This window comes from Piliocolobus tephrosceles, chromosome 17, assembly GCF_002776525.5.
Source record: "Piliocolobus tephrosceles isolate RC106 chromosome 17, ASM277652v3, whole genome shotgun sequence".
Classification (NCBI taxonomy): Eukaryota; Metazoa; Chordata; class Mammalia; order Primates; family Cercopithecidae; genus Piliocolobus; species Piliocolobus tephrosceles.
Window position 1 is genome coordinate 19,371,295 of NC_045450.1, and position 23,199 is coordinate 19,394,493.

General features: G+C 39.7%; 1 protein-coding gene across 1 annotated transcript in view; it reads left to right on the top strand.

The window, feature by feature from the left end:
* Nucleotides 1–23,199, top strand: part of ACSM1 (acyl-CoA synthetase medium chain family member 1) — a 57,098-nt gene that overhangs the window by 14,051 nt on the left and 19,848 nt on the right. Inside the window, exons 5-7 of the mRNA XM_023225057.1 lie at nt 2,354–2,494; nt 3,448–3,607; nt 12,727–12,806. Of these exons, the coding sequence (XP_023080825.1) occupies nt 2,354–2,494; nt 3,448–3,607; nt 12,727–12,806 (381 nt within the window). The remainder of the gene's footprint in view (nt 1–2,353; nt 2,495–3,447; nt 3,608–12,726; nt 12,807–23,199) is intronic.

Genomic DNA, 23,199 nt, shown 5'->3' on the forward strand with positions numbered 1-23,199 from the left:
TTTTTTTTTTTTTTTTTTTTTTTTTTTTTTTGAGGCAGAGTTTTGCTCTGTCACCCAGGCTGGAGTGCAGTGGCGCAATCTCCGCTCACTGCAAGCTCTGCCACCTCCCAAGTTAACACCATTCTCCTGCCTCAGCCTCCCTAGAAGCTGGGACTACAGGCGCCTGCCACCACGCCCGGCTAATTTTTTTGTATTTTCAGTAGAGACGGAGTTTCACCGTGTTCTCCAGGATGGTCTCGATCTCCTGACCTCGTGATCCACCCGCCTCGGCCTCCTAAAGTGCTGGGATTACAGGCGTGAGCCACCACGCCCAGCCTATAACATTCTTTTTATATAAATCCTGCCTCCCCTCTTTTTTCTTTTCTGAAATTTTTTAAAATAGTTCCCAATGGGGTGGCCTTACTTTGTGCCTGACCCATGTTGTCCCAAGAGAAAATACCATGCTCACACCACACACACTCACCACAAAACAAAGAACGGGTAAAGAGAGCACACACACACTTTTATCGTGTACCACGAAATCAGAATACCACGAAATTCAAAATCTGAGTACCAAGAAATTTAAGCCAAGTCAAAACCAAAACCAAAGTATCCAGCAATTCAAGTCAAGTCAAAACCAGAACAAAAGTGCCAATCCAGGCACACCATGGGTAATCAGGCCACGCTTCCACTCAAATGGAGTGGGGCAAGTTCCAAAGACAAGTCTTACCAAGTCAAGCCAAGTCAAAACCAGAAAAAAAGTGCCAATCCAGGCACACACCGTGGGTGATGAGGCCATGCTTCCACTCAGATGGAGTGCAGCAAGTTCCAAAGACTAGTCTTACCAAGTTTCAGATGTCGGGACTCTAAGTGCCAGTTCCTTCCCGGTGTTCAGCCACTGTGTTAATCCTCCATGGGGACCTGCTACGCGCTGCTCTGGTGAGGCGTTCCACTGCGACAATTGCCTACCCAGAAGTGCCTTTCGGATCGCGTGACTGAGGCTGACCGGAGTTCCCCACAGGAATGCTCCACAGGGCAGGCCGAGGCCACCTAAGGGGCTGCCTTGGCCATCCATCAGCTACCTCGCTTCCCGGTCAGGGAACCAAGAAATGTAGCAGGACGAGCCGCAGACAAAACCTCTCAGACACTGAGTTGTAGAAGGAAGGGCTCTATTCAGCTGGGAGCATCATCAAGCTACTGCCTTAAAATCTGAGCTCCCTGAGTGCACAATTTCTGTCCCTTTTAAGGGCTCACAACGCTAAAGATTTCATGTGAAAGGGTCGTGATTGATTTGAGCAAGCAGCGGGTATGTGACAGGGGCTACACGCACTGGCGGTCAGAGTAAAACAGAACAGGACAGGGAGTTTCACAATGTTCTTTTATACAATGTCAGGAACATCGGTTTCTAAGTCATGAGTTGATTTTTAACTACTGGGGTTAGGCCAGGCAGACCCGGGCCTGGTTCTGGGCCTGGCACCGGGCTGCCTGTCTTTAGCTTTACTTTCTTGTTTCTTTCTTAAAACAGGTACTAAGCATAAGACAATATAAAACAATATGAGAGGGTCTCTTTCTTTCCTCATCTAGACAGATAAACTCAAGTTGTAAAACATGTTTTTCCTTGAAAAGTAAGAAATGATGTAATGCATATCTTAATTGAATAACTGTCTTTGTTTCTCACTTCTGTAATACGCTTCCCCCTGCACAGATCTCTCCCTCCCCACCCCCCACAAAATGCTTAAAGGGGCTCAGTCCTTTGGATGTTAATCTGATTGGGCTGGTGTATCTAAATAATAAATATATCCTCCTCAACCCCATCAGTCCCTCTGATTCCTAAATTATCCGAAAACATTTCTGGTGGCCCACATGGGGATTGGAGATAACAGATTTACTGTCTCCTTTGCCTGTGGGACTAGGGCCCTGGGGCCGGGGGAGACCCGGCGTCCAAGGCACGCCATAGGGGAGCTTCACCCAGTTGGAGACTGGCTCTCCCTGCATCCGGGGACCCTGCCCGGCAGCGCAATGGAACCGGAGATGGGGCTGCAGGATGATACCAGAACTTCAGGAACGGTGGTAAGGAGAAAGGGCCCAAGGCAGGAAAGCTCATCCGATAGGGATAAAGGGTGCTATTTAAATGTTCATTAAATTACTTAAAGATTCGTTGTATTTTACCAACTTTTCAAATAAAAAAATGCTGGTCCACATGTCCAAATCACCCATCAAGTCAGTGTGATGCCTAACACCGCGAGAGCCAGTTTTCCTCTAGTGTTGCAAACTCCCAGTTTCCTGTCCATGCCTTATGTTTCTTTTGCTTCCCCAGAAGATGAAGAAACAGCAATAATGACTTTTTTTCCTTTTGTCTTGAACCCCTTTGCAGATCAGCATCCCCAGAACACACCTGTATTAAGTCAAAGACCGTGGACCCAATGGTCATCTTCTTCACCAGTGGGACCACAGGCTTCCCGAAGATGGCAAAACACTGTCATGGGTTGGCCTTACAAGCCTCCTTCCCTACAAGGTAGGAAAGAGGGCACCAACATAGAGGCTGGATCCCAGATGTGGGATAAGTGTGTGTGTGTGTGTTTGTGTGTGTGTGTGTGTGTGTCTTGGGAAAGGAGCTGTAAGTAGAAGTGACTCCATGCTCCTTTTCCCTTTCACTCTCTTTGGTTCAGACCTCTCAGGGTCTGAGAGGTGAAGGCTGGGAGTCCTAAATGTTTGCTGACAGAGGCCTCAGAGCGACAAAGGAGGCACATTTAGGTTCTATCAGAGCACCTTCATAGGAGGTGTGAGGAAATGTGGGTAGAGACAGCACACATTCCACAAGCCACACACATGACAAACCTGACAGGGCTTGCAGACCTTGTAGTAGATTTTGGACTTTATTAGGAAAACAATGGGAAGATACTGAAGGTTTTTTAGGGAGGAGGAGATCTGATCAAATCTGTATTTTGATAAGATCACCATGGCTACAGGATGAAGGATGGATTGGAGAAAGTCAGAATAGAGTTAGGGAAGAGCAGTTAAAGGCTCCTAGTCTAATCCAGGTGCAAGCTAGTAGGGCATGGACCAGGTGCTGGAGATATGATGGAAATTAACACAGTTGAGATTTCAGGAAGTAGAGTGGACCAGATCTGCTGGCTAAACATGGGAGATGGAAGGAGGTCAAGGACGATGCCAAAGTTTGGGGCTTGGACAACTTCATGGACAGGGATGACATGTCTGGATACAGAGAACACTGGAGGAGAATCAGTTCAAGAGAGGTAGTATGACTGAACCGGTTTCAGTTGTACGTAATCAGGAAATATTTAGCAGTACACCTTTGAGACCTGGCCTGAGGGTGGTGTGGAGCCCCACACAAATCACGTGAACTGAGAGTGAGAGGGGTGGGTTCATAGCTAAAAACCAGAGTGCATAGCCCTTCATTGCATCGGCCATGATCACACAGCTGAAGCCACTGCATTTTGGAGTTAGCAGGAAAATACGGAGCCTGAAGACATCTGATGTCTCCTGGTGCCTGTCAGACCCAGGATGGATTCTGGCTACCATGGGGGCCCTGGTGGAGCCATGGACAGCGGGGTGTACAGCCTTTATCCACCATCTGCCACGGTTTGACACCAAGGTCATCATACAGGTAAGAAGACTCAACTTCCACTATCAGCAAAATTCCAGAAAAAATCCATGTTTCCAGGCCAAAAGCTGGACCTTGCTAAAAAATATATATATATATTTTATTAAGCAAAGAAGCCTATGAGCCTAAGATGATCCTGTGCCTGGGCTTCTCAAAGTGTGAAGCACTGAATCTGAGTCACTATACCCGAGTGACATCAAATCGTGACCTTGAAGAAAGTGCATATTACCGGGCCATCCTCCAGACCTGTAGATCAGCCTTTGTGGACTTGGGACCCAGGATGTGCATTCTGAAAAATTAAAGCAAGCACAAGTCCAAGTCTCCCAGATCCTGGACCATGATGCTGCCAGGGACAAGCAGCTGGTGTGTGTGTGTGTGTGTGTGTGTGTGTGTGTGTGTGTGTGTTCTTACTCAATATGATGAAATGTTTAAAAACAGACCTTGGAATATGACAGATCTAGTTTCTTATCCCACCTTTGAAATTAACTAGCAGGTTACATACCACTCTGAGCATCAGTTTCCTTATCTGCAAAACAGGACTTTTAATAATTACTACCTCATTGGTTGAACTAGTTTACAGTCCCACCAACAGTGTAAAAATGTTCCTATTTCTCCACATCCTCTCCAGCACCTGTTGTTTCCTGACTTTTTAATGATCACCATTCTAACTGGTGTGAGATGGTATCTCATTGTGGTTTTGATTTGCATTTCTCTGATGGCCAGTGACAACGAGCATTTTTTCATGTGTCTGTTGGCTGCATACATGTCTTCTTTTGAGAAGTGTCTGTTAATATCCTGGCGATTCCTCAAGGATCTAGAACTATAAATACCATTTGACCCAGCCATCCCATTACTGGATATATACCCAAAGGATTATAAATCATGTCGCTATAAAGACACATGCCCATGTATGTTTATTGCAGCACTATTCACAATAGCACAGACTTGGAACCAACCCAAATGTCCGTCAATGATATACTGGATTAAGAAATGTGGCACATATACACCATGGAATACTATGCAGCCATAAAAAAGGATGAGTTCATGTCCTTTATACGGACATAGATGAAGCTGGAAACCATCATTCTGAGCAAACTATTGCAAGGACAGAAATCCAAACACCACATGTTCTCACTCATAGGTGGGAATTGAACAGTGAGAACACTTGGACACAGCAAGGGGAACGTCACACACCGGGGCCTGTCATGGGGTGGGGGGAGCAGGGACGGATAGCATTAGGAGATATACCTAATGTAAATGACCAGTTAATGGGTGCAGCACACCAACATGGTACATGTATACAAGTGTAACATACCTGCACGTTGTGCACATGTACCCTAGAACTTAAAGTATAATTTTTAAAAAATTAAATAAATTAAATAACAAAACAATGATTACTACCTCATAAAATCTTAGGTAATATTAATGAGATGATAGAGGCAATATGTGTAAAGTACTTAACCCTGACATCAGCATATAGAAACCACTCTATCAGTGGGAACTGCCGCTGCTATTTTTAAGATGAGTACATCATGATGACAATTCAAGTCACCTGCATGAACTCCTTCTCTGTATGTCCCTTCACCCCAAAATTTTCCTTATGTCTCTGCTCACATCCTTGCTTTCCCTCTCAGAGGCAGACCTTGCCCTCCACCTCTCAAAATCCACCCGTTCTGCACAACCACTGCAGAGTTCTATCTCCTGGCCTTGGAGAAACAGCATTTCTTTATTAATCTTTAATCTACTACTCATTTTCTCCTGTATTTTCAGTCTCTCACTTTTTGCTAGTTTTACACCCTCAGTCCATAAACATATTCAGTGTACTTATCCTAAAATTCCTCCCTTTGAACCTGCTATACACTGGGTCAACCCATCTTTTCCACCTTAATACCAAACTTCACCAAAGAACATTCTCCATTTGCTGCAGCCACCTCTGCTTCACCTAGCCTGCTCCTGAATACTGTAGTCCTCCCCAATGGTCTGCCCTTACTGTTCCTCTTCTTTCTAAGCAATTTCCTTCACCTCCATTTTCCTCAGCAAGCACATCAATGAAGGTGGCTGTCAGGACTGTACCTAGGGTCTAGTCTCCCCGGTTCAAGCTGATTCTCTCAGGCTAGCAAAACATTTCCAACCTGCTAGTTGGTAAAGACCATCTGATCATTCCTCCAGAACTTCAAACTGCACTTCCCATATCTCATTCCCTGCCTCTATATCAATGCCTCCTCCTGTGTCACCATCATTATTTTCTGTACCACATTCTGCATCTGAGACTTAAAGCACCACAAACAAGACTGACCGCCCTTCCCACCCTCATGCCTAATTCTCCTGCTACTATAGAGAGTGTCTCAAAAGGTCTTTATGTATTTTAAACCTTAGTAAATGCTTAAAGTTTAAAATGCTACAAATTTACCAAAACAGCATTTGCATTACTATTTCCCACTTACTATTTTTATGAATTACTCATGATAATTTTTAATTTATATATTGTATTAGTCCATCTTACTGAAGACTAAGACAAAAAGTTTTTTAAATTTTTTATTCAGAGGGTGCATGTGCAGATTCATTACATTAGTACATTGCATGATTCTGAGGTTTGGAGTAAGAATATTCTCATGACTCAGGTAGTGCATAGAGTACCCAATAAGTTTTTCAGCCCATGACCCCCTCCCTCTCCCTCCCTTCTCATAGTGCCTATTGTTATCTCCAGCATCTATTGTTTCCAACTTTGTGTCCATGTGTACTCAATGTTCAGCTCCCACTTGTAAGTGAGAAAAAGTGATGTTTGGTTTTTTACTCCTGCATACATTTACTTAGGATAACAGCCTCCAGCTTCATCCATGTTGCTACCAAGGACATGATTTCATTCTTCTTTATGGCTGCATAGTATTCCATGGCGCGTATGTAGCACATTTTCTTTATACCAATCCACCATTGATGGGGACATAGGTCATTCGATGTCTTTGCTATTGTGAATACCACTGCCAATAACATATGAGCCTATGTGTCTTTTTGGTAGAACCATTTATTTTCCTTTGGATATATACCCAGTAATGGGATTGCTGGGTCAAATGGTAGTTCTAAGTTTGTTGAGGAATTTCCAAATTACTTTCCACAGTGCCTAAACTAATTTGCATTTCTATCAATAGTATATAAGCATTCCATTTTCTCCAAAGCCTCACCAGCATTTATTTTTGACCTTTTAATAATCACCATTCTGATAGGTGTGAGATAGTATCTCACTATGGTTTTAATTTGCATTTATCTGATTAATGACATTGAGCATTTCTTCATATGTTTGTTGGATGCTTGCATGTCTTCTTTTGAGAAGTGTCTGCTTATGTCCTTTGCCCATTTTTTAAATTGGATTATTTGGGTTTTACTTATTGATTTATGTTCTTTGAAGATTCTAGATATTAGTTCTAATTAGACATTATGTATTAGAATCTACAAAGAACTTAAATTCTTTGTAGAATCTGGATATTTGATTCTGGATATTGTCAGATGCATAGTTTGAAAATATTTTCTCCCACTCTATAAGCTATTTACTCTCTTGGTAGTTTCTTTTGCTTTGCTGAAGCTCTTTAGTTTAATTGGGTCCCACTTGTTAATTTTTTATTTTGGTGCAATTGCTTCTGGGGACTTAGCCATAAATTCTTTGCCAAAGCTAATATCCAGAAGAGTATTTCCTAGATTTTCTTCTAGGATATTTACAGTGTAAGGTTTTATATTTAAATCCTTACTCCATCTTGAGTTGATTTTTGTATATGGTGAAAGGTAGGAGCCAAGGTTTATTCTGCTACATATGGCTAGCCAGTTTTCCCAGCACCATTTATTGAATAGGAAGTCCTTTCTCCTTTGCTTATTTTTGTTCACTTTATTGAAGACCACATGACTAACAGCTGTGAGTTCTCTATTGTGTTCCATTGGTCTATGTGTCTGTCTTTGTACCAGTAATGCTGCTTTGGTTATTGTAGCCATATGGTATAGTTTGAAGTTGGGCAACATGACGCCTCTGGCTTTGTTTTCACCATTCAAGCTCTTTTTGGTTCTATATGAGTTTTAGAGTCATTTTTTTCTAATTCTGTGAAAACGACATTGGCATTTTAATAAGGATAACATTGAATCTGTAAATTGCTTTAGGCAATATGGTCATGTTAACAATATTGGTTTTTCCAATATATGAGCATGGAATATTTTTCCATTTATTTGTGTCATCTCTGCTTTCTTTCAGCAGTGTTTTGTAGTTCTCCTTGTAGCCATCTTTCACCTCCTTGGTTAGATGTATTCTTAGATATTTCATTTTTAGAGGTTGTTGTAAATCGGATTGCATTCTTGATTTGGCTGTCAGCTAGAACATTGTTGATGTATGGAAATGCTAATTTTTGTACATTGATTTTATATCCTGGAACTTTACTGAAGTTGTTTATCAGTTCCAGGAGCCTTCTGGTAGAGTTTTTAGGGTTTTTTATGTATATAATCATATCATCAGCAAAAAGAGATAGTTGGACTTTTTTTCTATTTGAATATCTTTTATTTCTTACTCTTGCCTAATTGCTTTGGCTAGGACTTCCAATCCTTTGTTGAATAGGAGTGGTGAGAGTGGGCATCCTACTCTTTTTCCAGTTCTCAAGGGGAATGATTCCAGCTTTTGCCTGGTCAGTGTGATGTTGGCTGTGGGCTTGTCATAGATGGCTATTATATAGAGGTATGTTCCTTCAATGCCTCATTTATTGAGGGGTTTTATCATGAAGAGATATTAGATTTTTTGAAAGCTTTTTCTGCACCTACTAAGAGGATCATATGACTTTTGTTTTTACTTCTGTTTATGAGGTGAATCATATTTATTGATCTGCATATGTTGACCCAACCTTGCATCCTAGGAATAAAGCCTACTTGATCATGGTGAATTAACTTTTTGATATGCTACAGGATTCAGTTTACTAATATTTTGTTGAGGATTTTTGCATTTATGTTCATCAGGAATATTGACTTGGAGTTTTCTTTTGTCATTGTATGTCTGCCAGATTTTGGTTCCACAATGATTCTGGCTTCATAGAATGAGTTAGAGAGGAGCCCCTTCTCCTCAATCTTTTGGATTAGTTATGGAGGGATTGGTACCAGTTCTTTGTATATCTGTTAGAATTCAGCTGTGAATGTATCTTGTCCAGGGTTTTGGGGAGTTAGTAGTTACTGATTCAATTTCAGAACTTGTTATTTGTCTGTTCAGGTTTTCACTTTCTTTCTGGTTCAATCTTGAGAGGTTGTGTGTTTCCAAGAATTTATCCATTTCCTGTAGATTTTCTAATTTATGTGCATCGATGTGTTCATAATAGTCTATTAAGATCTTTTATATTTCTGTGGGACCATTTATAGCATCATCTATGTCATTTCTGATTGGGCTTATTTTGATCTTCTCATTTTTTTTCTTTGTTAATCTAGCTATTGTCTATCAATATTGTTTATTCTTTTGAAAAACAAGCTCTCAGTTTCATTGATATTTTGTATAAACTTTTGCATCTTAATTCCAATCGGTTCTTTAATTCTAATTATTTATTTTCTTCTGATAGCTTTGGTGTTTGTTGGTTGTTCTTTTTTTCCCTAGTTCCTCTAGAAGTGATGTTAGATTCTTAATTTGAGATCTCTCTAACTTCTTAATGAAGGCATTTAGTGCTATAAACTTTCCTCATAACATTGCTTCAGGTGCATCTCAAATATTTTGGTAGATGGTATCTCTATTTTCATTTTCATTAATTTCAGATACTTTTTTGATTTCTTGTTCACCCAAGAGTTATTTAGGAAAAAATTGTTTAATTTCCATGTTTTTGTATAGTTTTCGGTGATCTTCTTGGCATTGATTTCTGTTTTTATTGCACTGTGGTCTAAGAATGTACTTGGTATGATTTTGATTTTTTTAATTTATTGAGACTTGCTTTATAACTGAATGTGCAGTGAATTTTAGAATATGTTCCATGTGGGAACAAGAAGAATGTATATTCTGTGGTTGTTAGATAAATTATTCTGTAGATGTCTATTAGGTCCAATCGGTCAAATGTTGAGTTTAAGTCCATAATTTCTTTGTTAGTTTAGTTTTCTGCCTGAATCATGTGTCTAACATTTTCAGTGTGTTGTTGAAGTCCCCCACTATTTTTGTTTGGCAAAGCCTTTTTTTTTTTTTTTTTTTTTGAGATGGAGTCTCGCTCTGTCACCCAGGCTGGAGTGCAGTGGCTGGATCTCAGCTCACTGCAAGCTCTGCCTCCCAGGTTCATGCCATTCTCCGGCCTTAGTCTCCCAAGTAGCTGGGACTACAGGTGCCCACCACCTCACCTGGCCAGTTTTTTGTATTTTTTAGTAGAGACAGGGTTTCACCATGTTAGCCAGGATGGTCTCGATCTCCTGACCTCGTGATCCGCCTGTCTCGGCCTCCCAAAGTGCTGGGACTACAGGCTTGAGCCACCGCGCCCAGCCGGCAAAGTCTTTTTATAGGTCAAGAAGAACTCATCTTATGAATCTAGGTGTTCCAATGTTTGGTGTGCATATATTCAGGATAGTTAAGTCTTCTTGTTGAATTGAACCCTTTATCATTATATAATGCCCTCCTTTGTCCTTCCTAATCATTGCTGGCTTAAAGTCTGTTTTATCTGATATAAGAATAATGACTTCTGCTCTTTTGTGTTTTTCATTTGCATGGCAGGTATTTCTCCATTTCTGTGCTTTGAGCCTGTGGATGTCATTACATGTGAGATGGGCCTCTTGAAGACAGAAGACAGTTGGGTCTTTTATTTTTATCCATCTTGTCACTCTGACTTTTAAAGGGAGCATTTAGACCAAAAATAAATAAGTAAATACTATTCAAATTAGTAAAACAAAACATTCCTTCTATTTCCTCTCTGCCCACCCCTGTCAACTTAGTCCTTCTTGCCAAATCTATTGCAAGAGTCTCCTGCTGTCTGTTCCACACCCCTACTGAAAGCTGCAAAGCACCAAGAGGAGTCATAGATTATGACTTACATGATAATAGGCAGAGCCCACATTTGGTGAACACCTACCAAGTTCTGGGAAAGGCCCCAGACACCTATGATGTCTGATTCTTACCTACTAAGCAGAGCTCCCTTGGCTGCCAGTAACAGAAGCCTACTTCAAAGTAGCTTAGCGGAAAAAGAAATACATGGAAGGGGGAATTAGAATAGCTCATTATTCTGTAGAAGAGCAATATGAGCTTGATAAAGATCTAAAACAGAAACTAGAAAGATACTAAGAATCAAGGCAGCTTCAGTGTCTCCTCTGCTTTTCTCTATAGGTTTGCTTCCTTCTTTCTGTTTGTAGAACTACTTTTGCTACTTTAGATGCATAGAGTAAAACATAGCAATCACAGCATTTCAGGGCTGACATTCCCCCTTCCCAGAAAACCAGTCCAGGTCAATTAGAGGCTGAGTGGTCTGAATGTTGGGGTGATCAAACCCAACATGAGGCTGTGGGGGCTACAAAGTCCGGTAGAGTCAAAGGAATGAGAAAAGACAAGAGTGCATAAGGTGGGTCCAGGGGGCCAACACTGATATGGAGGCTGTGAAGGCCAAGCTCTGGGAGCCCACACTATTTATTGGTGATCAAACAAAGAAGCAGGTGGTGAGGACATGCGGATGTGGTGGCAAAGAGGTGAGGATGTGAGGACGTGGGGGTAGAAAGGTAGCAGTGCATCAAGTGTAACTGTGACAGTTTAGCATTTTCTTTGATGCATATGTAACATGCTCTGCTACCTGGGATAATGGAGAACATGTTTACAAGCCTGGGAGAGTAACCAACAAATCTGTGCATGAGGGGTTTTATGCCCTGAGCCCTGGATTCCATCCAAGCTACAAGGGGTTTTATGCCCTGGGCTTAGATTATGGTGCAGCAGGGCAGCCTTCCACCCTTTGGCACAGAGCTTGGTGCTCAAAGGCCATGAGGGGGTTTAGGCCCTGGACCCAGGACATGTTCCAAGACTCTTTTACGTCATGACAGACAAGCCAGCCCTGCCTCAGCTCTTCTACCAACACAGCCTAAGGCAATTGTCTGTCACCAAGTCACCAATCCAACTCTCTGTGCCTGGAGTGAGGTTACTGACACAGACATTGCTGGCATGGGCTTGAGACCTTCACAGACATGGAAAGACACCTGTTGGGGTAGGAGCAGTGGGCCAAGGGTGAGAGTAGGACAAAAATTTTAAAAGCATGTGTAAATGTGAGATATTAAAGAGGTAGAGGCTAGAGATTGAAAGCTGATTGGGTCTATGAAGAGGTACTGGAAGTAGAGCCAGATTTGTCCACAAATGACAATTATATTTAATCATGATTCTACATGGAATATATGGACATTCCCATTTTACAGATAAGGAAATAGAATTATGGACAAATTAAGGAAGAGGATTTAAATTAAGACACCCAAACCCACTTTCTCTTCTCTTTACTGTTCTTCACTCTCTTAGTGTATCTCCACGCTGATCTGAAACTTGAAAAGAGAATACATCCAACTAATTAATCATGAATACCAAACATTTTGTAGTCTAAATAACCTGACTCCAACTTACCTTATCTTCCTAAATTTAATTATTGCTCCTCTCCAGTGGAACTAAATAAATCATATTATTTGACTTGACTTAAATGTTTCTTTAGCTCCCGAGACCCTATTTCTTGTTATTTCATCTATCTCCAAGGTAGTCCCTGTTTCTCTGCCTGTAGATACCATATGTATTTGCTAATGTCCTGACTAAATTCCACCTCTTCCATCAAGCCCCCTGGGACACACAACTAGGAGTATTTCCCTCTCCTGTGTTCTTATAGAACTTTTGTACTTCAAATATTTCTTACAACATCTACCAACTTCTGCCTTATCATTCAAGTCCTGTTTTATCCTATTAGCACCTACTCACCATAGGAGTTGGAATAGTATCTCACTTTTTGTATTTCCCCAACAGTACCTGATGCATACCATGTATAAAATCCATGCTCAATATATGTGTATTTAAATGATTAAGAAATTAATAAATGGGCTCTTCTAGAGGGAAGGTCAGAGCTAGACTGCTAATAATTGGCTGTTAGTTTAATCTTAACTGTAAAAATAAAATTTCTTCTCTCTTCCCTTTCCAGGTATTGTTGAAATACCCCATCAACCAGTTTTTTGGGGCACCATCTGTATTTCGAATGATTCTGCGGCAAGATTTCACCAGGTATGGTAGAAGTGGCTTGTAACAACATCTTTGCATAGGATTTTAAGTAATCTGATACGTTATGGTCTGTTTTTCCTCTGGTTCTTTGAGGAGTGTGTGTGTGTGTTTGTGTTAAGTATTGGTGGTGATAATGATCGAAAGTTAATTAGTTAAAGCAGATCCAGAGATCCAAAGGAAACTCAGTGAGCCCTGCATGATTGTGGGTTGATTCCTTTTTAAATATTTGAATTGTGAAATAACAATTATACAGAAAATGCATAAGACAGAAATTTACAGATTAATGAATTATTAAAAAGAAAATACCTGTGTAACCACTCACCCAAGTCAAAAAAACATAACATTGCCAGCACCTCAGAGACTTCCATCTCCCTTAAAGGAAGCAACTATCTTGACTTTTATGTTGTTAATTCCTTACTTGCCTTTATAATTTTACCTCCTAAGGAACTATCCCTAACCAAAATTTTATTTTACATGTGTTTGAACTTCACACATGTAATGCTACATTATTACATAATAATTATGCTTCTAAGATGTGTCCCTGTTGTTGCATATTACTGTAGTTTATCTTCATTTTGTGTAGCATCCTATTTTATGAAAATACCACAATTTCTTATACCAGTCCTACTATTAATGGATATTTCTGTAGTTTTCACTTTGAGGCTATTGATGATTAATGCTGCATAGAATCCTAGGACACGCACCCTGGCGTGTCCTAGGATTTATTTGATCATGCATTTCTGTAGAGTTTTTCAAGGAAAGGAATTACGGGTCACACTGATACAACACAATACCACACGATCTTCCAAATCAATTTATGCTTCCTTATATAAGCAGGGCAGGAGAATTTCCATTGTTCCATGTTCTTGCCAACATTTGGTATTGTAAGACTTATTAATTTTTGCCAGGCTGTTGGGTGTGTGGTGTTATCTTAATACAACTTTATTTTTCATCTTCCTATGTTTGAGAGTTAATTTTAAGCTAAACCAAAATACACTCTTTGAAACTTATGGGAATTTATGTATCTTTTAGGGACTCTGAAATTGAAATGGCTGCTTCAAAAATCAGAGCTAACATGTTTTAGACATAAAAGTTAAAATATCAGAGTTTAATGATTGCCCTTACAGAGCTAACTCTGAATTATAATTTGATTTTACTCATGAAGCTTCAGTCTGGCTGTATTCTGTTTCCATCTGTATTTCAAAGCTCTTATGACAGCCAAGTTTTGCCACATTCCTCAGATGATGGCCTTGGTCCAAACTCGGTACACATCTTATCAGGGCATAACTAATGACTCCATCTGAGACTCTGCCCACTTTGTGTACTTTGGTCCTCTGATTTGATGGCAATAGTTTTAAATATTAGCGTTTTGGGTAATGGGGGGGGGAAGACATGGAGTTTAAGGGACGAGATGGAGTCAGGCTTAGGGTTCAGTCTTTTTTTAAAAAAAAATCCCAGATCAGATCTATGTTCTGAGCTATCATGATCCGGGTCTTTAATTGTGCCTTTCCCTTTTGCTGTATCTGGCATAACATTTACAAGAAAATGTCTATCATAAAGATAGTGAAGATTTGGGCATCCAAGGTTATAGGTGGCATCAGAGAGCAGTAAACAAATCCATCAGCCAGAATAAACACTGCATGAATCATCATATTCTTTGATCAGACTCACAATGTGGTTACCTTACTTATTAAGAGTTATTTGAACCCTATGATAAATCTTATTTGGAAATTGGGGACCAACATTAAATCAGAATTTAATAAATTGAATATCTTTTCTGGTCAATGTGTTTCCATAGATAAAGCATCCTGAGGAGGGTGTAAATTAAATGCAAGAAACATCTGTCCCTCGGTATCTAAATTGTTATAGACTTGTTAACAGTAGACGAATCTATTTTTCCCACCACTTTTGAATTGGACCATATACTGGTATCTGGGAGAGAAAAAATTTTGTCACAGGAGAAGTCAATTCTGCACTGTCATTTTTTCCTTGGCAGGACTGCCCATGGCTGAGGACCTTAGGAGTCAAAAGACTTATAGCCAATTAATTGTTCTAGGCCAGATAGGAATGGATGCGGACAGGCATTCCTTACTTCTTAAAATTATTTTAAGTTTAAAAAAAAAGCTAGGTGTGGTGGTTGACACCTGTAATCCCAGCACTTTGGGAGGCCAAGGTGGATGGATCACCTGAGGTCGGGAGTTCGAGACCAGTCTGGCCAACATGGTGAAACCCTTTGTCTACCAAAAGTACAAAAATTAGCTGAGCATGGTGGTGGGCTCCTATAATCCCAGCTACTCAGGAGGCTGAGGCAGGAGAATTGCTTGAACCCAGGAGGCAGAGGTTGCAGTGAGCCGAGATCGTGTCACTGCACTCCAGCCTGGGTGAAAAGAGAGAGACTCTGTCTGAAAAAACAAACAAACAAACAAAAAACCTGACAATAAATCAAAACCTGACAATAAACCAAAAGACAAAGTTACAAGACTGGCTTCTTTTTAACTTTTATGTGTTGAGTTACTGTAAGCTTGGTTTCTGTTACAGACTTATAGCAATTAGCTATTCAAAATATAAACATTGTTCTGAAAAATAATTTAAAATATGTATATATGTATAGACGTATTTATCTTCACAACTTATAACTGGCAGTATTATACCCAGGAGGGTTTGTTACAAGGTACTTTATCCTGTTAGTAAATATATATATATTTAAATTTTACAGTAAGCAGAAAAGTTTTGTGGTTGGGATGTATGCAAAAGTGACACATAATCGTTTAGAAGACAACTAAATTTGTTTTACCAGCTGTTTAGGCATTTTTTTTTGTACCCTCTTCTTGATTTGAAGGGTTTGGTCTTGTCCTAATTTTAGCCCTCAAAGCTGGCCCTTACAATCTTACATTCCCACCTCTTCCATGATAGTTCCTGGGCCCAGAAGAAGGCAACTTGTATAATTTTAGAAGCAGAGCATTAGCAGTGAAATAGATCCAGGCCCAATGGGATGTCAAATGAGAGAGATTCATATGGTCTTCAGAATACCATGATACTGGCTTCCTTGAAGCAAATAAGGAGAGATAAATAACATTTGTAGTTTGACAGTTACGAGAGTTACTATCCTTCATTATAAAGCAACTCTTAAATGTTTCTTAACCAAAAATAAACTTACATTTTTTTGAGAATTAACATCTTTGTGTTTATAAAATGTTAACAAATGCATATTTTGTGCTTCTAGTATTTTAACTTTTTAGTCACTCAAATTTTCATTTTGGGAGGTTTGGGTGGGGGCAAAACCCGAGGGTTAAAACATGACTTTAAGATTTTTAAATTACTGGAGAGTTTTGAGATGAAATTCACCAAATTAAATTTTTAGCACAGATTATCAAGGTTATGTAAATTAAAAGGGCATCTGAGCTAGCTTTTGCCAATCTGATAGGCACTTACATCTTTAAAGTTAGTTGATTAGAACTCTTTCATGTAGTTTTGAAGTGAAATATCACTTCCACATGACACATACAAATATGGAGATATAACAGGCATGCAGAATAAAAGACATGCTCAAAAGTTACTTTATTTGCCTGTTTTCAAAAACAATTTTTCTCCCTTACTTTACATAACTAGTAAAAGTTACAGGAGCCAACAAAAGGTGAAAGAGAGAGCCATCCTTCAAGGCCTTTTCAAGAGAAAGAATAGCACTTTTAAGATATCAATCTGAAGAATGTTTGAGAAACAATTAAAAATGTAAAAACTTCTTACATTAAAAATAAGTCAGCCAGGCACGGTGACTCACACCTATAATCTCAGCACTTTGGGAGGCCGAGTTGGGCAGATCACAAGGTCAGGAGTTCGAGACCAGCCTGGCCAATATGGTGAAACTCTGTCTCTACTAAAAATAGAAAAATTAGCCAGGGGTGGTGGTGCACACCTATAGTCCCAGCTACTCAGAAGGCTGAGGCAGGAAAATTGCTAGAACCCAGGAGGTGGAGGCTGCAGTGAGCTGAGATCATGCCACTGCACTTCAACCTGGGTGATAGAGTGAGACTCCGTCTCAAAAAAAAAAAAAAAGTCAATATTTCTAATAAAGTCTTGTTTTAACCAATTACTTAGTTTTGTACTAGTGCGTTTTTTAAAATATTAAAGACCCATCTCTAGAAAGATTATTATGATTATTTTTAGTTATAGAAGACTGAATTACATAACTCCTTTAAAAATTTATTTTATTAATGTTATTATGACTTACATAGTTCATTCACAAGTGTTCAGACTGTTTTATATTAAATACCCCTCTTTCTTGTACAATCCCATCATTTTTATTTTGGACAAAAATTTACCACACAAGATTCTTTCTTATATAAAATATCTTTTCTTTAAGCCTTTTTAAATTTTTTTGTCAAAAATACTTGTTTATTTTTATAACTTTCTTTATATCGCCCTTATTACCTGGTTTACCTTGTTTCATATATAACCCTTAAATAAGGTTTGAATTAGACAAAGGTATTTTACCTTCAATAAAAACGTTAAAAAATTCTTAAATTGGAAATTACCCAGATACTTAATATCAAATAATAACCTTAGATCCTAAATTATGACAAGTTTGTTTACCAGCATTTATTCCATTACATTTACCTGATTAATTTAGTAGTTTACCTAGATTATTTGCAAAAAAGTGATAGCCAATATTTTTAAAGTTATTTTTCTATTAACCATTTTTATAGCTGTGAATTTCAGGTGTTTACTTAAGTAATAAAACTTATGGTTACTTTTAAGGATATTTATACCAATAACTCAGTATTTAGCTGTTTTCATTTAAACCAACAATATTTCATAAGCATATACAATCAAAGATCACTCTGTCTTGGGCTGGGTTTTATAGTTTATAACACAGCAAATCTTATAATATTCTGCGGGAATAAACATGAAACGACTTGATCAATAGGTGCAAACAAAATGCTAACAATTCTAAAGATATTGCTGGTATTTGACCAATAATTTTAAAGCCAGCTAAATCTTTACTAAAATAAAATCTTATTTAAGTAAAGATTTTACTTAAGTCACGTGAACTTGAAAAAGCATTTAAATAGTCTTTTTTTTTTTTTTTAGTATCTGATTTAAGCACTTTTTAAAAGCCAGTTAATCAGAGCTCTTCATATATGTATGTGTGTATATATATTATGTTATTTTATTATGTTTTTTTTTTTTTTTTTTTTTGAGACAGAATCTTGCTTAGTCAGCCAGGCTGGAGTGGCACAATCTCAGCTCACTGCAACCCCCATCTCCCGGGCTCAAGCACTTCTCCTGCCTCAGCCTCCCGAGTAGCTGGGATTACAGGCATGTGCCACCATGCCCAACTAATTTTTGTACTTTTAGTACAGATGGGGTTTCACCACGTTGACCAGGCTGGTCTCGAACTCCTGACCTCAGGTAATTTGCCCGCCTCAGCCTCCCAAAATGCTGGGATTACAGGCATGAGCCACTGGGCCCAACCTCTTCATATATTTTTAGTCGTGAAAATATTGTATACACACACATAAATATATGATGTATTAGGCATGCTGGTAGAAGCACATTGTATAGACTCATAAAGACCTTTTTCTTTTTGCCATTTTAAAAAATCTTACCCTAGGCAGTTGTCAGCTAAATAGCCTTAAATTTGCATATTAAAGGCAACTCAGGTGAAATCAGATAGTAAAATTTACATCATAAGGTACAAAGAGAAAGTCTGGTATGCTAGAGGGAAATTAAAATGGATTCAATTGCCAGTTGAACATAAAATTATAGAAGCCTATGATAAAGGCCTTTAAATGCACACACACACACACACACACACACACACACAGTTCCCATAGCTATTTCTTCAGTACTTTAGCCATGGGATAAATACAACTTTGCCAGCTTGCAAAAAACAGTTAGATCCAAATGGTGGTTTTTATCTCAGTAGAAAAGTAACAGCAGATTTAAAGCAGGCAGAAGAGAAAATAGAACCTAGGTACTCTATAGTTTGCAGGTCGACCTTAGGAATCTTTTTCCTTAATGTAAATGTGTACAAAGACCATATTACGTCTATTTTATATAAACTCTGGCAAGTAGAGGTGCCATAAAACCTACAGAGTGCCCAGAAAAGGATCATTCTCCTTGTTTTCTCCTTATTCTTAGATTTGTTTCTCACCTTTTTTTTTTTTTTTTTTTTTTTTTTTTTAATTAAAAGGAGGAACTGAGCTGTAGCCCTGGGTTTTTGTGTGATGGATCAATGTGTGCTGCTTGTGGGCAGGACTCCACAGTGTATCACCACTGAGTCATTCCTGCCCTCCCAGGTGTCTGGGTTTCTCTCTCCAGAGGTCTATGACCTCTGAGAGGGCTCAAAACCCTGGGTGATCAGCCCTTACATGCATTTCCTGGATGAGCAATTTTAAATTAATTTTTGTTGGGGATTTCCCTGTAGGGCTGCTGCACGTTGGGGAGGGTCAACACCCCAGACACTCCCATGAGGCCCTTGGTCACCCAGGGCACATTTTTCAGTTCCTTATGCAAATGCACACAGATGAACCAAATCAAGATAAATTTTAGGAGAAAAAGCAAGAGAGAATTCCATGTAAAATGCAGTTCTGAACTAGAATAAGGATCCTGAAACAACAACTTCCTAGGAGAAAACCAACTCAGAATAAATCAAGGGCCATCAACCAAAGGAAGGTTTGGGGTTCAGGAGGACTTACCAGTTCCACCAGAGGAGAAGCTCAAAGTCAAGTAGGCTTCAGTGGGCCCTGCTGGTACCTTAGCTCTGAGTTTGGGCAACTCCTTCAGGGTCCTGAGTCTTCTCTGAGGCCCCATGTGTTTGGGCACCAAACTATTGTTGACAAAGAGTGAAACTCTGTAAAATATGTTTAGAGATTTATTCTCAGCTAAATGTAAGCAACCATGGCCTGTGACACAGCCCTCAGGAAGTCCTGAGAACATGTGTCCAAGGTGGTCAGGGTGTAACTTGGTTTTATATATTTGAGAGATACATGAGACATCAATCAAATACATGTAAAAAATACATTGATTTGGTTCAGAAAGGCAAGACAACTCAAAGTGGAAGCTTCCAGGCTATAGGTAAATTTAAACATTTTCTCACTGACAATTGATTAAGTTTATCTGAAGACCTGGGATCAAAGGAAATGTTCAGGTTAAGATAAAGGATTGTGGAGACCAAGTTTTATTGTGCAGAGGAATCTCTCAGATAGCAGACTTCAGAGAGAGAGAGAGCAGGTTGTAAAATGCTTCTTACTGGACTTAAAAGGATGCCTGGCTCTTAGTTGATTATCTCATATGGAAAGGAAAGAAGGAAAACAAAGGAGAAATGGGATTCCCTATAGAATGTGGACTTTTCCCACAAGAGACTTTGCTGGGCAATTTCAAGATATGGCAGAGAAATATGTTCCAGGGTAAAATATTTTGATTTTTTTCCTTGTCTCATAATGCTATGCCAGAGTCAGATTGGAAAGTAAGTCATGATATAAAGGGTTAAATAAAACCCATCTGGTGAGAATTTATGGTTTGTAGAGCATGACTCCCCTAAGGAATTTGGCCAAGATTAAAAAATAAAATAAAAAAGACAAAAAAAAAAAAAAAAAAAACAGAGCTTAGTCCTCACTACCAACATTCTGTTAGGGCCATAAGCTCTTGGACCCCTAAAGTTTCACTATAAAATCACTGACATGAGCCAGATTGACTAACAGGAGACAAATATTGCAAATTTATTTAACATGTATGCATGGGAGCCTTCAGAATGAAAACCCAGCTTCTCAATGATTTACAGAAATTTTTATACTGTAAACCAATACTAAGATAGGCCTCAATCAATTTAGAGGTTATTTTGCCATGGTTAAGGACATGCCTGTGACACAGCCTCAGGAGATCTTGAGAACATGTGCCCAAGGTGATTGGTTTACAGCTTGGTTTTATATGTTTTAGGGAAACATAAGACATCAGTTAATATACATAAGGTGTATATTGGTTTGGTCCAGAAAGGTGGAACAACTCAAAGCAGGGGCTTCCAGGTCATAGAAGGATTTTCTGATTGGCAATTGGTTGAGTTTATCTCAAGACCTGGGATCAATACAAGAGAGAGTTAGGATAAGGGATTGTGGAGGTAAAAGTTTTTATTATGCAGATGAAGCTTCCAGGTAGCAGGCTTCAGAGAGAATAAATTATCTTAAGGTCTCTGTTTTAATGTTAATGCTGGTTAGTTGTGCCTGAATTCCAAAGAGAGGAGGGTATAGTGAGGTACATCCAATCACCCATTTCCATCATGGCCTGACCTCCTGTCTCAGGTTAACGTTAGAATGCCATTGACTGAGAGGAGGGGTCCATTCAGTTGGCTGGGGGTGCTTAAAATTTCAGTTTTGGTTTACAGTACCATCCTGAGGCTACAGAAAAGAATGCAGACTGAGAGCATGGCCAGAAACAGGTTATATTGGTAAATCAGGTTGAGTGGCAAGAAAGGTTGAGAGAGAGAGAAAAGAAGGACATTAGCTAGCAAAGCTGGCCTTGTTAGATACATGAAGACTCCTTCAGAGAGAATAGATGGTAAATGTTTCTTTTCAGACTTTTAAAGCTATCAGATTCTCAGTCTCTCCTGGATGTGAGAAAGGCATAGAAATGTTGGGGTTATTAGACCCAACACCAGGTGGTGGGGGCAATGAAGTCTGGCGGAGTCAAAGGATTGAGAAAAAGACAGTTTGAGAAGTAAAGTGGGACCAGGGGGCCATCGCGACTGTGGAGGTTGCAAAGGCCCTGAGCTCTGGGAGCCCATGCTATTTATGGGTAATCCAACAAAGAAACAGGTGGTGAGAATGAGGAGGTCAAAAGGGCAAGCACATGATCTACAGCTGTAATGGTTTAGCATTTATAAGGAATATGTTCTGCTACTTGAGATAATGGGAATACAATCAATCTAGGAGCCTAGGAAGGCTAGAAGCAAGGAGTCAGCAAGTCTAGACACATTCCAGAGGACTTTATGTCAGACATGCAAGCCCTGCCTCAGCTTTCTTCCCAACACTCAGCTTTTTCCCAACATGCCCCCTTTCTCTTTTTTGAAAAGAGAAGGTATAATTATTACTATCATTATTACTAGCATAAAAGGTGACCTCTTTTAATTGAGCAAGTCAATTATAGGCTGTGAAGCCTTTAATTGCCAGTTGGTGATCCAGCTTCATTTTTCTTAGCCCTTATTCAAACTGGAGTTACTCTGGTTTGAATGCTTCCCACATATCTCCCCTTTTCCTTTTACAAGAGGACCCTTAATCCTAGGGGTTGCAGAAGGATGAAGGTCCATCTTCTGTAACTTCATGCTGAATAGAGGTGATGATATTCCTGCCTAACTATTAGGGTCTCTTGTATTCAGGGTAGAAAGGAACTGAGTCAGAAAGCATTGGTCCATTAAGCATCCATGACTCTGGTCAGTCTTCGTTCCTTCTTCACATTCAGATTCAACTGGCTCATGGCTCATACTGGGGGAACCCGGTCCATGGTTGGAATCCATGGGTCCCTCCAGTCTCCCATTCCATGGTCGCACACATCTTGAGGGCATCCACATGGTTCATTCATCTACTGCAAAAACACAAGCATACCCTCACCCCCATGTTAGTAAATCTACTGAAACAGAAGCAAAAACTTTTGTGGCTATAGCTGGGAGGCCACTGATAATGAGAAACAGGCCCCTTGTAACAGAAGGCACAGGGAAAGCAAATCGAGGCTTTTCAAACCTTCAATTTGCACTGTACAGGTGGGTCCACTAGATGCTGTGGCTTATGATAGATCTTCAGATGTTTGGTGGGCACCCACACAGGCGCCTGATTGTCACCTGGAGAGACACAAGCAAATTCTCTTCCCCATAAAATTATCTTTAGGCAGGGATCGGAGGAAGTAGATTCAGAGGTAAGGAGAATTTGGCGGCCTAATTGCTTCCTGATGTTTGATAGGTGTTCCCTCGGAAGTTAGGAATTCCCTTTCACTCCATATTGCTGTGTGGGCATAGAGGACTAGGTAAGCATACCTATATATGTATATATATTTACCCTTTTTGCTTCTCCTAATTCTAGCATATAATGGCACCTGCTTTTGCTAGGATGTCTCTCCCTAACAAAGGAGTGGAGCCTTCAGGTATTATTAGAAAAGCATGCAAAAAGAGTAAAGTTCCCCAGTCACAACTTAGGGGCTGGGAGAAGTATCTAGTGACTTCCTGTCCTAGGACTCCTCGGATAGTGACAGATCTGGAGGACACTTGTCTGAGACAGGAGGGTAAGACTGAGAAGGCTGCACCAGTGTCCAGGAAACAGTTAACCTCCTGGCCCTCAATGGTCAAACATACCTGGGGAGGGTGATGGCATGGGCTGGCGCTTGCCCCAGGCACCCTCAGTCCTGCTGCTGG